Source organism: Sycon ciliatum, chromosome 5, assembly GCF_964019385.1.
Source record: "Sycon ciliatum chromosome 5, ocSycCili1.1, whole genome shotgun sequence".
In the NCBI taxonomy this organism is placed as follows: domain Eukaryota; kingdom Metazoa; phylum Porifera; class Calcarea; order Leucosolenida; family Sycettidae; genus Sycon; species Sycon ciliatum.
This window is the reverse complement of record NC_088647.1, coordinates 14,568,226-14,583,920: the sequence shown is the minus strand read 5'-3', so window position 1 is coordinate 14,583,920 and position 15,695 is coordinate 14,568,226. Positions and strand designations below refer to the sequence as shown.

Here is a 15,695-nt window from a genome sequence, read left to right as displayed (position 1 = left end):
ATATGCGTAGCGGTGATGAGGCCAGCCTGCCAATCCCGCTGGACTGCAATGACGTTGGCTGTGGGTACACATTTCGTGCAGAGCTTAGGGATGGTGCCTCGGTTACCCTGACCACGTGATTCATCTGCAAGGCCAGCAGGCATTGATTGCAGCTGCAGAGTGCTGCCCGCCAGGTTAGTAACCGTGACAACCATTTGTAGTGCTTAGTTACCGTGACAACAACCATGCCGCCTGGAACCTTTGCTGCAGCCGTTGCAGAGCAATGGTGGATGTACGAACTGCGAACCATCTAATGACACAGGCGATAAGCAAGCACTAGTAAGTTGATTAATTCGGTGGAGTGTGGAGCCAGGAATACCAATGATTTGCAAATACTTTCGAATGCGTGGCTTACTGGCATTAGACACCCACCTTACATATACTTTGGACTTCTCTCTTACAGAGGAGACTGAGAAGGACTGTTTTTAGTTTAGCCTTTCTCCAGTGAACAATCAACTTCTCCCGTAACGTTGAATCGTTGAACTTTGCTTTGTGTCTCGACTGAGATTCTTGCAGTACTACTTGCAAGTATTGATTACGTTAGCCGGAGTGCTGCTGCTGCTGCTGCAGTGGTACAGATTGGGGGGGGGGGGGGGCACGTGACCAATTTGGCACCAGAAGGCGGTTTTTTGCCGTGACCCCAAACATGCATGTACACCTGCATGCCCGTTCGCATGTTCTGAAACTACGGACACGTACCATAAAATGTATCATCCAAACATATAATTACGTATGCAGAGTTATACTCCTGAGTGTGAATAATAAGTTCCGTTCTTAACTGCAAAAATGCCAAAAATCCAACAGTACTGTGCACAATTATAGCTGTACTCAGGCTCCACGCGTGTGTGCCGGGTAGCAGGTCAAAAGTGATAGAGTTCCCAAAATTCTTCTGAAGGTTAAGGACACACGTTCGTGGTCTGCATTTGGATTTCAGCTGAAAACAAGGTCTTGTCTACTGTTCTGCGTGATGAGCTCTATTCGAGGTAGAGATGAGTGGCGGTGGTTCGCTTTGTGATAGGTCCTGCTCCTCGCGAGCCCGTTTCTCTTGCTGTGACTGCCGCAAGAGGACCTGCATGGCGTGCCAGCCGAGCCGCTGCAGCAGCTGTTCCTTGCGCTTGCGCATTGCTCGGCTGCTGTCGCGTGACGAAGAGCGGTGAGATTTGGATCGCTTGCCTTCCTCCGGCTGGTCACTGCCCGACTGGTGTGTGTTTCTGGCATGCTTGCCGTCTTTAGGCTGAATGGGCATGGGTCGTGCTGCGCCATCCCACATCTGCGATATAGCCGCAGTCATTGATCCAGACAGTGGTGTATTGGTAACGGCATGACTACTCGTTGCTCTGCTATTGCTGACAGGCCGTGTAGATGCTGGGTGTGACAAAGCCAAGTCACTGTTGTTGCTAGCACTACTACTAGGCAGGTTGTGTTGGCGCTGATCACGGCCATGCTGATCACGGCCATGTGTGTCGTTACCTGTTGCACTGAGCCCTGGTGCATGGAGTGACGTCAGCGGTGGCAGTATATCAGATACATCCGCACTGCTACTGGCTGCATGCGACCTCACGGAGGCCGGTGATGGCGGCACTCCGGAGCGCTCCGACGGTGTCCAGGAGCGATGCGTCGAGGCCACAGACCCAGCCGCCATGGACGAGTGCTCTCGTTGTGCTAGGCTGCACACTGACGGCGGTGCTGCTATGTTTGATGCCACATCACTGTCTACCGGCGATGGCATTGCCATTGGGGCCATGTGCAGGGGAGCATAGGTTAGGGCAGCGCCTGTGGGTGCAACGAATCTGGTGCCGGCTTGGATTGGGCCAGGCGTGATGATGTGTTGCATGCGCTGGATGGGTGGGAACATGCTCGGTTGGAGAGGTACAAATTGAGGCTGCACTCCGTACACCTGGCCCATGCTTACAGCGGTCTGAGGGCCTGCTTGCTGGCCTACGCTAGTGTAGGAGACCTGCGCAGGTGTTGTCGGGGGCAGCAGCTGCTGTTTCGCCCACTCTGCTGGCGACGGTCGTGTGATTGTGCGCGCTCTGGCTGCCGCTCTTGCTGCGGCTGCTTCCATTTCGCTATCGTGAGTTGAGGTTGGGACGGGTACATGTGGATACGAGTGTGACGTAGTGGCGTAGGTAGTTGCCACGGCTTGATAGGGTGCGGTCGCCCCTGGGTGTACCAAACCACCAGTGTTTGGCTGCTGAGCTGGTATACTTGCACTTGGCACTGGAATGATCACCCTGGGAGCATTGCCACCGGGATGTGCTGCTTGAATGGGTGCCGATTGCTGCCGCGGTGCCCCGATTGGCACCATCATGGTGCTCATCTGCTGGACCGGCGGGGGTCTCTGCGCTGGCGCCACTGCTGCCTGTGGTGTGCTGCTGTAACCTGCTACTGCGGGTGCTAGTGGTGTTCTGGCTACTGCAGCTGGTATGGGCGGCGCGGCTGCTCTCGCCGCTGCTGGTGACGACGGCAGTGAATGTGTTGCCGCCACCACCACCACTGGTGATGCTGGTGATGATGAATCTATTACCACTGCTGCCGACGGCGCTGGTGATGCTGGAGGGGACTCTTTAACCACGTGCACTGTTGTCATTGGTGGTGCTGGCCAGCGGCCAGGAGTCTCCACTCCACCAGGCTGCGTTGATGCCGCCACCCTCTCTTTCCGTGACATACAGCTGTTGGCTTCTGCTACCGGAGTTGCCGATTCGGAGGACAGGATTTTCCGAAGCACTGGAGTGCTTGCCGGGTGGGGAAATTCACCGATTTTGGACACTCTCCTTCCTGGTTGCGTCTTTGCCTGTCCGCTATGGTCTTCTTTAGCTCTGGGGTTGTCACGCGCACGGTTGCTCATGGCAGGAACTGCAGTACTCGCCTCATCTTCACCATCGGCATTTTCCTTCTCCTTCCTCTTCATTCCCAGGACATTTCTGATGTTTGGAGTGATAGCGGGATGGATGAACGAGGGTAGCCGTCCAGCCTTATTATCACCTTCATCATTGGTTACTTTGCTGAAGTCATGTCGGAGAAACTTCCCATCCTTGGCGTGGTTCATCACGTACTGACAAGTCTTGCGCAGCAGCATGTTCCGCCGGCCAATCTTCTCAACGGCGTGTCGCGTTAGCTTCACAGGCACGGGTCGGCGTATCTTACCCTGTCGCTTGTGTTTCGAGCGGCACTTGCCCTGAGAATGGTGACTAGGAGAGTGAGGGGCTGTACTGTGTCTTATTCCTTCATCTTGATAGGTGTCTTGCCCTGCCTCGCCTTCAACAGCAGCTTCCTTGGATTGCCCAGATTTGCCAGATACTTCTTCCTTCTGGCTTGGAACTCTATTGCATACGTCATCCGTTTGCTTCTCCTGGTCGCTACCATCCGTGTCAACTGCCATATGTGCCACAAATCCGTAGAACGGCAGGACTCCCATGTTGAACCCGGGCGGCGAGTGGCCACGATATTCCACAACTCGCCGACCGCTTTGCTGCGCCGCTCGCTGTGAGACCAGATCCATGGCGCGACAAGTGAAGACGAAATGCCGGTACGAGTCACTGCTGCCAGCGATATCTACAACGGTGCCAACTCGAAACTGGGCAGTTCACACCAGTAACGCCAGACCAAGCGATGTCTACAACAAGAAAACACAAAGAAGAAACAACATGGGTTCGTTTTAGGCCCTGCACGAATCATCGCCGAACACAAATTGTCCAGTGCATTCTGTCACCTGCAGGCCATTCACACCCCGGGAACACGGAAAATCTTGCAGTTCAGTAGGCGGCAAGTTTCGCTACAGAACGCGTACTAATGGTGACCGGTGCAACCCTGACTAGATGGGTTCGCAGCACACGGGGAAAGGGTGGCTAGCTAGATCTTTTCGAAATTCAGCACGGTGATTTCAGTGCCATTCTCCAAAGGACAACGTCGAAAGTTTACGCGTGTAGAGGTCCGATTCAAGACAGAGCCACAAAATACACCACACAGTCTGTGATTCGAAGAGTTCAACCAACCATCAGATTCTCACCTTGAGGCTTCTGTAGTCGGTTGGTGTCGTTGGGGAAATAATTCAAAGGGCTAACGTTTATCCTGTGCGGAACCGACCTACTCCGGACACTCAGGTGTAGAAGGAGAAATGGAAGAAGAGAGGATGTGCGAAAGGAAACCTGCACTCCGGAACGCTGAGCCTATCTGGAGCTCAGTGAAATGTCTGCGCGTCGCTTATCTCAGCACTTGCTGACCTCTGTGAGTCTGCGAGGCACTGACAGTCAGTCCGTGCCGTGCCAAGCAAGGCCTGATCATGACCAGCCAGCACTGCAGCAGACGTGTTCTACGCCTGCACGGCGAGCTGAATGGGTGTCGAAAGTCTACCGTGCATTCTGCCTAGCTCGTCTAACGAAGGGCATCCTTTACACGGTCAGGACAGGCCGGCAAGCCGCGAGCCGCACACAGCCAGCATTTCTGTCAGCAAGCCCGCCAGATCGCTGAACCACACTGTGTCAGGGCTGGTGACGTGCAACCAGGACTGGACACAGCCAATGATAATGTAGCCTTGTAGGCCTTGCACTAACGACTACGTAACCCGTCGTTAGCTCTGCCTAGTACAAGTACAAGTAACTATAACGTGTTGACACGCAGTTGTCATGACCAACCGCAGGATTGCTCTCACACATCACACACATTCACGATCTCACTATGATTTGAGTGACTGGCTGGAAGCACGGCCCAGACTGTCGCCGCGTGCCTTGGCCTCTGTCAGCGCCAGTCCTTGTTTCGTACGAAACTTCAAGTCAACTTTCCAATTATTTGCCGGGATGAGAAGGCAAATTACCTGTCACTTTCCGCGCTGGCATTTTGACACGTTTCGTTCTGTGCTTCAACGATCAACATACAGCAGTTTCACGGATGAAGTCTCGAAGATGACAGTGCACAAGCAGTATTGCCTTACAGGGTCACATGCAGTGGCTTGCTATGAGTATGAGTATGAACGAGTACGAGCGCGCATATCATCGGATAATGACTGTACACAGTCAGTGAAATCTTTCATCCAGACCAGGGCTCGACTGGGATAGCAACAGGTGAATGAGCCACCTATGAGTATGAAGTATGATTCAGTATGAATGTGCGTGTGCGCCGTGCACGTGTGGGCTGTGTCATCGAACATACAATGCAATCATAGACATGCGTGAGCTTCAATGTACAAGTAGGCCGGTTTTCCGTATCAGCAGACAGCCACATTACGCCCTGCAGGCTGTAGTCACAGGTAGGGCACGAACAGGAACGCGAAGCAGGAAAATGGGATGTCGAAGCGGGTCTGGGATGGATTGGGAGGAGATCCTCAACAAGCAAGGAGTGTTCCTGGACCTGGAGAGCAAGCCTGTCGTGGAAACATTGCAGGCGGATTTCTAGCTTATCGTGACCTACGAACGGTAACCCACCCAACTCTAGTGAGCAATTGGGCCTGCGACAGACCGACATAATTTGCATGCAGACATCAATGGAACGCCTTCCAATTTTCCAATCTTCGCCTTCGTTCAATCCTCGATTTGGTGGGTGGTCGACTCGTGGAGTAGCCATTGGCGGATAATGGCGGCAGACAGATTGGCAGAAGGTGGTGTGCTTTTTTTGGTATGTTTCATGCATGGTTGTATGTTCAACGCTATGTTCCGATAAAGAAATGGATCAGAATTCAAGGAAATGCCTGCCATAAGGTTGGTATGGACTATGGTTCTGCCAATTTCACAGCTTTCGGAGCGCCGCTGCCAATTCTTTCGAGCATTATCCGTCATCCGTCAATGGCTATCATGGAGTTGCAGACCAGTCCGGAACGCATGTAATACTGAAATGTAGCAATGCAGACCGTGGCAAAATGGAGCAAAGTGTTGTGTTGCGACTGTGAGTTCTAAGCGTCCTATAGCACTAATAATATGTACCAGAGAAGACTTTGATTTGGGCATGATTGGCAGCTTACCTACAGTGTAGACTGTACGTAAGCCGTGATGGTTAGCTGTTCGATGATCGCCCAATGCGTGAAACATGGATCAGTTACGTCGAAAGCAGCCTGCCCGTCCCATCGCCTCTATTCGTTTACACCGCTCTCGGGTACTTCTGTGCATTTAGCACCCTTTGGAGCTGCTCAGACTAACAAGATGATGCGGGAAATGTTCCTTGCCGGTAGTCGTCTTCGAGTTTTTTTGAGTTTTCGACCACACCATTACCTAGTTTTCTGGTTAAAGCGTCGCCGGCTTGCAGCACCGAAAGCTTGGGTATTTTGCCCTTGACTGCCATTATAATCTGTTCAGTACATGACTGTGTTTCCCCTCGATTTCCACTAGTACCAAGAGGAAAGAACTCAATGACTCTTGCTAGCACATGTAACTAGAAGACACATGTACATATCGTATTTTAATTAGAGGCCTAGCATTCGTTCAAATCACTACCAGTGCACAGTCGGAATAGGTAAGCACTCTAGTTCACCTCAACTGTAAACTGATCGCAATGAACACGCTGCAAATGTTGGTTTCACTACGAATAGACCACAGCGTGTAGTTCAACGCCACTACTATCGGGATATTATCCCTTCACACGCAACGGAGTCAATTTTAAAACAGGCAATACAACATGAGGAGCACTCCTTGTATATTGATGTACTAGAGTTTGGACCTGGGAGTACTAAAAAATACTCCCTCGTTTGGACATGCCAATCGGAAACGCGCAACTACACGGCATGTAATCATTATACCCGGTAATTGAAATGTTGAAATTTATCATTGAATAACTGATTGACAGCCACTACATGTATCAGTTTCTTCTAAAGCTGCTCTAAACTTGGTACATGTACATGGTCTTCACACGGAAACCGTAGGAATTCCCATTTCCTGAGTGGAAAAAGCGATCAATATTTTGGTGTGCTTCCCGGAATCACAGATCACGCTGCCCTTCAACTAACTGATGTTACCAAGAGTGCATGTGTGTTTATGGTCTCGTGATTTTACTTCAAGCATTTCTAGAACATTCCGACTACAATGTACATCTACTAGTACCGGTACTAGTAGTAGCTACTTTCCTCGCCCACTCTTCCATCATCTGGATACGGAACCCGCACGAACACTGGGGTGTGATTCATTTCCGACGTTCAAATGAAGCCTCGAGCCTCGGAAACAGAGGACTTGCGACCTGATTCGTGTTGAAACGTAGGTCTACCTGTAAAAAATGTACAGGTAGTGAGAACATGCGAGGTGCGACCGACCAGTAAACATGGTAAACGCTGCAATCTCCATTGACGACGCCATGCAGTATCTGGCGCGAAGTAACTAAGTCTTAGTTACAGTGCTAACCAGGGAGTCGTACACGTATACATGATGTACTAGTCTTGTACGACTCCCTGTACTGGTGCTAACTACACTCTACAGCCTAGGCACCAGCGTGAAAATAACAGAAGAGCGATGCTTTCACTAGTTTCAGTTACTTCAAGGAAAGAAACGATGTACTACTACGAGTACTAGTACTAGTACTTAGTTGTAGCCAGTTTAGTTTCCCCACTCGACGAAGCCTGCTAAGCTCAGTCTGTACTGCTTCATGTGGCATTATTGCTTTTGTAGACTCTTAGTCTTACTAGTCTTACAGCCTACAGGTTTGAGATGGCTGATATACCGTGATATGTAATGTACAGTATAGAGGTGAGGTAGGCGACTTTACTGGCTAGACCTGCTCTTATTTGTTCACCGAGAAGCGTCAATAATCAGTTATGGTATCCGTGCTATCGCAGCGTAGATTCTACATGTCCTACAAGTCCGAGTACAGCTACAATGACATAATTATTATGTAGTATTGCGCCTGCTGGCATCGTTCCGACTGACGTGACAGTCATACTGCATGGCAGTGCAAGTGAGTCGTCGCTACTGCAACAGATGAAGGAAGGCAGCCCAGGGCCGGCCACGAAGGTAAGCCTCCTTTGCCCTACGTACCTACGCTCTAGTTACACAGTAGGGAGGTTTAGTTCCCACGTAACGGAAACGCGTACGTGGGTGATCCACGTAAAGTGGATGAAGGGCACCCACGTTGCAATGTTGTGTTTAGTCACACGGAACAAACAAAAGCATGAAGCGAAAGGCCAAAACCTGGTCAAAGACGAAGCTACCCCGGCCTAAGAAGCTCATCCAATATTTTGATTTCGTGCTTCGGAAACTTATTCAGCTGAGCACCCTCACAGCTCGCACAATGCGCTCCATTCTGATTTTCACCCACGTTCTGGCGGAACGTGGGTGAGCCTCCATACACGGTATGTCGTGAATCAGAAAACGTCTGTACGTGGGTCACTGAGTATCACGTGGTGCACCCACGTAAAGTACCCACGGATTACGTGGGACTAAACCTCCCTAGTACTGACTGTAGCGTGTTGAAATAATCATTGCATGTAGATCTACGCAGTGTACTTATGAGAAGCCGGTCCTTACAGTTACCATGGCTACAGTGTCACGAGAGTGCGTCTCAACCAGGGAGTCGTCAAAACACCAGGATAAGGCAGGAATACTAGGTATTTGACGACTCCCTGGTCTCAACGCTTGCGTGATGGGAACCCGTCACTACTTACAGCGCTGCTCAATGAAATCCAGCTGTGTCACTCAAGTAACAAGTTAGTTTGCTCCTTGCATCATTCCGCAGCCCAGTGCTCGCAGGCCTATGGCCGCGCAACGCCCGGCGCGTACTTGAGTGATGCGACTGGATTTCATTGAGCAACAATGTACTAATTTTAACGGCTTACTTCACATGGGCACACAGCTATGACATCATTTGCCTAAATGCAGAGGTGCATGCCAAATCTCCCTATCAGCCGGGAGATTCCCGATTTTGTTGGTGTCAGTTTTGAAACATCTTCCTATCTCCCGACCAGAAAACCTCCCTACTCAGTGCAGATTATGCGGCAAGTATGCTCACCATGCATGTACAGTGATGGCGCACTGGTTGGCGTGACTGGCACTCTTTCCACATGACCTGGAAAATGTGCTTACTTACAGTCCATTCAGAAAAAAATGAACTTCTAGCTTTTGGCCATAAATGGGTCAAACGTTGAGTTTTTTTAGAATTTTTTTCTGCAATCCCATATGGAATCCTCTTCCAATTATGTTTCTGAAGTTTTTTTGTCCAAAAAGCAAGCCATAGCAAGAATAGGATTTCGGCCAGGTTTTGCCCCAAAAGCACTGAATTGGGAAAAACCATCAAAATCCAGGCCGTTTGACCCCGCCTGCAACAGTGCATTCTGCGGTTCGAACCCCAGTTCAGGCACCCTTTTTGGACCCTTTTTCAAATTTCAAAGTTCGCAGCACTGCACTGTGGACGATGAAATCACAAAAAATCGCCAAATACGGGAGCTCGCCAGAGCCAGGACCCATTTTTTTATGAATGGACTGTAGTATGTCCATTTTGTTAAAAAAAATAACACTCAATGTTGGGGGCATGCAGGCAACCTCCCAACTGGGCAGTTTCAGTTGAAGTTGGCAGGTCCGCAAATGCCTTGAAGTGTTTCTGATTATACCGCAGAGTGTTGAAAACAGCATCGCAAGCGATTGTCTGCAAACCGCAGGTCATTATTTTGTCCAGAAATCGTGGTGGCAGTTATACCCGAAGGCTGTACTTTCAGCACACTTATCCATCCATATTCTTTAACAAAGCATGTAATGCTTCGGAAATTCTTTACAATATTCATTAGGTGAGGGAGATGAGAAAGAAGAGAAAAAATTTCTGAATAATTTTATTACTGCTTGAAGGCACCACCAGGACTTGAACCAGAAACCTTTGCTATAGGCATTCCAACTTCTTTAGTTCGCTTTGTTCCAGTTTACCTGGTCCGTGGTGCATGCAAAGCCCCATGCAGATGTTGAGTTCAGATTGGCATCATAATATATTATGGTGTACATTCTAATCAGTTCAGTCTTTCAACTTGCTCACGTAAGCTGTCGTTATGCAAGATTGAAATACGGAGTGTGATAACCGCAGGCAGTTTAGTGGCTCAAGTTCATCATGGTCAGTACCCCACAGGGTAGACGCCTACACGACCACCGGCCTACAAGCGATGCACAGGGAGTCAGGCTTCATGTGTGGCTAGGCATTGTAGTAAGCGGGTATTATTCGGAACGGGAGCATGTTTCTCAGTAGGGGTGTGTTCATAGTAATGAGCCATCGCAGCTTAGCCGAAAAGTTGGACTAAAAAATGTACATACATGTATCAAGTTTAGTCGTTCGCAGCAAAGAGATGGTATGGGAGAGGTCGAGAAAGTTGTGAATAGGATGAAAGAGTATGTGTTTTACTGACGTTTTGGTTCCTTGCCACGGCTATTGCCTGGTAGATTAGGTGGAGTACCTTTGAACTGACGATGACAGGCCGAAACTTCACCATGTCAAACGCCACCTACTCAGCGGCTGCTCCATTGCAACTTGACAGGCCAGAGGCAGAGTAGTGTGACATTGCTATGACAACCATGGCTTCTTGTCCAGCACATACTGACTGAATCAACCTTTCTCTTGGCAGGGTGCTCAAGCGGTGCACTCTCTGTCCTTGAACTAAAATCCAGCGCAGTACTTATGACCCTGAAAGACTGATTAGGTAATTGTTTCTGACTTTCTTTACCACTACTTGACAGTGGCATCTCGGGAGAAATCTCCCGTGTCGTGTGATGTGTGGTGGCTCCAAGACAGAGAGAGCAAGAGAGAGAGAGAGACTTAAAATGCAGCTTGTGTGGGCAAGGAATCCGTGCAGAGCCATTCTGAATAGAGTTAATAAAATATGTTGCTGGGCTGTAGGCTGTAGCACTGGGATTTCAGGTGGTCCAGCCAAATGCGATACTTGAGTGGAAATGAAATTTATTGCCAATAATCTGTTTTGCACGAATTGGGGGGGGGGGGGGGGGCAACCTTTTCATGGCGTACTGGCTGGACCGCTTGCTATGGCCCTGTATTGTGTAGCTGCCTGCCTTTGTCAGGATCAGTGTTGTTTTGTGTATCGGCAATGTACACAATCATGTACATGTATGGCACTGTTTTTCAGCGGGGCTTAAAGGGGAAGTTAGCCAAAAATTAAAATTTCACCAGTTGTAGTCTTCGGGGTGCTGAGTCGAATGGTCTTGGTCCGAGAAAGCTGAGACGCTCCCTTCCTACTTGAATCCCAATCGAACTCGCGCACTTCCACCGAAACTGGGTGACTGCGCCCTACTAGATGGGGATTTGTATGCAAAATGTCACTAAAAGCGCCATTTCGTTCTTATAAAAGCACGGATGACCGCGATTGGCCCATATGTTGTAGTCTTTTGGACGCTGAGTCGACTGGTTTTGGTCCGAAAAGTCTGCGATGCAGCGTTCCGCCTTTATTCCCAATCGAACATGGTTGAACAAGTGGTCACGTGCTCCTCGGTGCCCAAATCACCTGGTCACCACGCCAGCAGGCGACAACTTTCACACCAAGGTTCAACTCGAGTGACAGGACTGCACCCAAAAAAGGTCAAACAGGCTAGTAAGTTGTACCCTGCAGGCACGGTGACCAGCTGACTGGTGAACGCAGGAGCACGTGACCGCTTGTTCAACCATGTTCGATTGGGAATAAAGGAGGAACGCTGCATCGCAGCCTTTTCGGACCTAAACCAGTCGACTCAGCGTCCAAAAGACTACAACATATGGGCCAATCGCGGTCATCCGTGCTTTTATAAGAACGAAACGGCGCTTTTAGTGACATTTTGCATACAAATCCCCATCTAGTAGGGCGCAGTCACCCAGTTTCGGTGGAAGTGCGCGAGTTCGATTGGGATTCAAGTAGGAAGGGAGCGTCTCAGCTTTCTCGGACCAAGACCATTCGACTCAGCACCCCGAAGACTACAACTGGTGAAATTTTAATTTTTGCCTTATCTTCCCCTTTAAAGCACTAGACTCCCCGTAGATATTTGGCAATAGACAGCCTGGTCGGCGGTTGCGGTGGTTGGCAATCTTATCATATTCCTGCATTTCAGGCAGTATTCAGTGCAATCATTATTCTCTAGTAGTCCCTCATTTTTCTAGTAGCCCCCCCCCCCCCTCTCTCACACACACACAGACACCCACCCTTGGGCAGGCTGCAGGCCGGGTCCACCCGAGGAAACTGGACGTGTAAAATGGGTGGTGGTTAAAGTCAAATCCTTGCCGTCCGTTACATGCACATACCGGTACATGACATATCAACATGTGATGGGTTAGTGCTGGCCTGCAGGTATTCTGTGGAGAGATTGTTGTAAGGTCGCCCAAGCAGGCCTGCTGCATTTAATTCAATGCTATAGTATAGACCCGGCCACCATGTTCATGCGCGAATTGCGGATATGCGAAGCGCGATGAAATGAAGGTGTGGAGTACAACTAAAAATGTTCCGATGTCATGCGTGCACCTTCTACTATTGCACTCGTCTGACTGATTTTAAACCGTAAAAAAACTATATTGAATGGTTAGAATCACGTTGTTCATTCAATCTGATTTTCATTGCATTCTTTTGCTACACGTCTTTTTTTTTGCAGGACTGGGCTGGGGGTGGAGCGTGTGTAGACTGTTGTACTGTCCGGATAGAAGTAATCCGGGTGATGCTGTTGACCCTCACAAACTGGACGAGACAACGGCCGGTAGCCAGTAGAGTTGGTCACGTGAGCACAGTGCTCCACTCTCACCGGCTTTAATAGAATACAAGCAATATGGTGTGTAGAGGTCAAATACACAGCTTTTTCTTACATGGAACTGAAGAATATTCACACCGTCCAACATTCATGCTGCTGAATTGAAAATTTGCAGATACTCCCCAAATACCACTTGCTCTTTCCAAATACCCATGGCTTTTTTTGACATGAAACTGAAGAAAATTCACTGCTGCTGATTTGAAAATTTGGGAGACATCCAGGTGAGAATATATAAAAATCTCACTAACAAGATTTCCAGGTAGAATTTCCAAATTAAATCACACAACAACATTTTCAGATAGAATTTCCAAGACATGATTTTCAGATGGAATTCCAAAATTTCCACAGTATACAAAGTTTCAACTGTCAATTTCAAGAATAGAACAAAATTGTGATTCGGTAGGAAGGTGAGAAAGTCATCATGAAATTCAAGCAAGAACTATGCAATTTAAGTAAAATTTGGAAAGGAACAGGAACAGGGTAATGAAGTTGGATTTAGGAATGGAATCTGATTTCGAAGTTTGTCTCGGGCGCTAAGAAAGTTGTGAATTATGAAGAAAATGGTTTTTCAACTGGCAACGCTCTATTCAGTTGCTATTCACAATCTTCGCGGATTAAAAATTCTTTATTGTGTGTTTGATTAGTATGGTGGTAAATACACACCTGGCAACATGGCAGTGAATACACGCCTGCCCACACACGCTCTGTAGGCTGCAAAGTTCTGGCACAGAGCTCTCCTTTTCACCACCACCACCAGTTCGCGCCTGGCGCCTAGTCGATGCATGGTTGGCGGTATCCGACATAGCAGGCTGAGTGCATGGCACGTAGAAGATGACACAGCAACGACATAGCTCACCTGCGACGTACGTTTCATCCCCACTGGACTCATCAGGCAATCTTCTTCTTGGATGTCTTCATACGGAGCTTGACTCGGAAGAATGAAGTTGAAGACTCCACTGCAGCTGTACTTATGGTTGATTAGTATGGTGATAAAGACACCCCTGGCTATATGGCAGGAAATACACGCCTGCCCACACACGCTCTCTAGGCTGCAAAGTTCTGGCAAAGACCTCTCCTTCTCACCACCGTTACCCATCAGTTCGCGCCTGGCGCCTAGTCATAGCATAGTTGGGCGGTATCTGACATAGCAGGCTGGTACACCAGGTAGCGCATGGCATATAGAAGATGACAAGCAACGACATAGCTTGATTGCGACGTATGTTTCGAAACGGTATATTTTGACCGTGAAGGTCTCACCGACCTACCACTTCCGACACAGTGCACAATTCATCATATAGATAATGCCAGGGGAATCATACATGCAGCTCGGCAAACCAGACGACCATGAGATGCAGGGGTTGAGCGGTCTTCCTCGCCCCGCTGCTCTCAGCGTCTCTCTCGTTCTTGTGTGACGCTGGACATCTTTGGATTCAGCGATGACTAACGAAGGCATCTTTGAGGTTGTGAGTGTGTTTGACACGACATTGACCGGGAACCCCGACGGTGCTCGACTAAATACACACACGAACACATACCAGCAAGTACAAACACACACGGACAAGTACATGCGTGTGCAAACACACCCACACACACACATACACGCGTGCACGCACATACTCACACATATGCACACGCACATACGCCCACGCACACATGTACACACACACACACACACACACACACATGCGCGCACACACACACACACACACACTCTTGTACTGCTCACTCTACCAAAACTGGTCACGTTGGTCTACCCGGGGAAGGGGGAGAGGTTCAAAACGGATTTTGGAAAGATGATTCAATTGGTTATTGAGCTGCTGTTTTTCTATCAATACGATTCCCACCTAAATTTTTCTATAATTCGAACCTCGAACTGGATATGTCCGGTTAATATTTGAAGTCCCAAGGATTCCACCTACATAGAAAATGTGTGGGATTAGTGCTGATAATTCGAAGTTAGCAACTTAGCAAAGTGCAATTCGAAGTTCACTGTACACTGTACTGCTGGTCAGTTCAGTTTGCATGAGCAGGCTGTGCCGATCAGTTCAGTATCCGTGAAATCTTTTTGTCTCAGGTTCATAGCGCAACTCTGCGTGACCATGAGAGCATTTCGACATACGTAATATTGTGTTGTGGGTTCATGTTTGGATAATTAGAATGTCCAGAAAATTAGAAGTTTTCCCGGCAGTTCAAGTTGAGTTTCGAATTGTCAGGATTCCACCTGTAGTGACAGTGTGTCACTGTGGGTTGTTACATCGCAGTACCCCAACAATGGTGGTAGGTACAAACAACAAACCCTCTAGCTTTCTTTGGTATCATGAACACTTAAAAGAAATGGTTCATTATAAATGAAAACACTTCGTTACAAAGGTTCAATTTTGTATGGGTTCAAAACGGGAACAATACAGAGGTTGAGCTGCATGTTATTTCCGACGCGACCTGCAATTTCATGTCAAATTTGGCGTAAAACTCCTAATTTCGACGCGAGCTGCAGGTCACTCACGATTTTCCAACGCACGAGCCAAATAACGCAAGCTGATTTTTCTCGTCATGTCAAAAATAAGGTGGAGCTTAACCTCTCTATTGGCAATGGCTCACTATAATTATCACGAAATTCGCTATAATTCAAAAAGTTCATAGCTGGAGTCTTACCTTGCAAATAGCTGTCAATGCCTGACCAAGCCGGCCCTGAAGGGGAAGAGCTACTACTAATGACTGCGATACTGCCGCGCAATCCACACGCTGAACCGGCAGTTCTCCGTGCTCCGCCATCCGGTGCCGCACACCTCGCCGACAATTGCGGCTTCTAAAAACCAGCCACGGACATTGATTGCAGCAGTCGCAGTGACTGTGCCGGTAGCACAGCACCCCAACAACCGGCATCAGGCCTACCGCTGAGCAGTGGGCCTGGGGTAGTGTTATCACCACCACCACCGTTGATGATGGTGATAACGACTATGACTGTGACAACAGTACCGCTGCATTGTTTAT

General features: G+C 48.8%; 1 protein-coding gene across 1 annotated transcript; it reads right to left on the bottom strand.

The window, feature by feature from the left end:
- Nucleotides 1–747: 747 nt before the first annotated feature.
- Nucleotides 748–4,232, bottom strand: LOC135817739 (mucin-17-like). Its single transcript, XM_065330976.1, has 2 exons — nt 4,049–4,232; nt 748–3,655 (listed from the first exon to the last, which is right to left on the bottom strand). Exon 2 carries the CDS (start codon nt 3,539–3,541, stop codon nt 992–994), a length of 2,550 nt encoding a protein of 849 aa, XP_065187048.1. The 5' UTR covers nt 3,542–3,655; nt 4,049–4,232; the 3' UTR covers nt 748–991.
- Between the last annotated feature and the right edge of the window lie 11,463 nt (nt 4,233–15,695).

Excerpts from the sequence above, each read along its gene's own strand:
- LOC135817739 (XM_065330976.1), bottom strand. The coding sequence starts at position 3,541 with ATGGATCTGGTCTCACAGCGAGCGGCGCAGCAAAGCGGTCGGCGAGTT.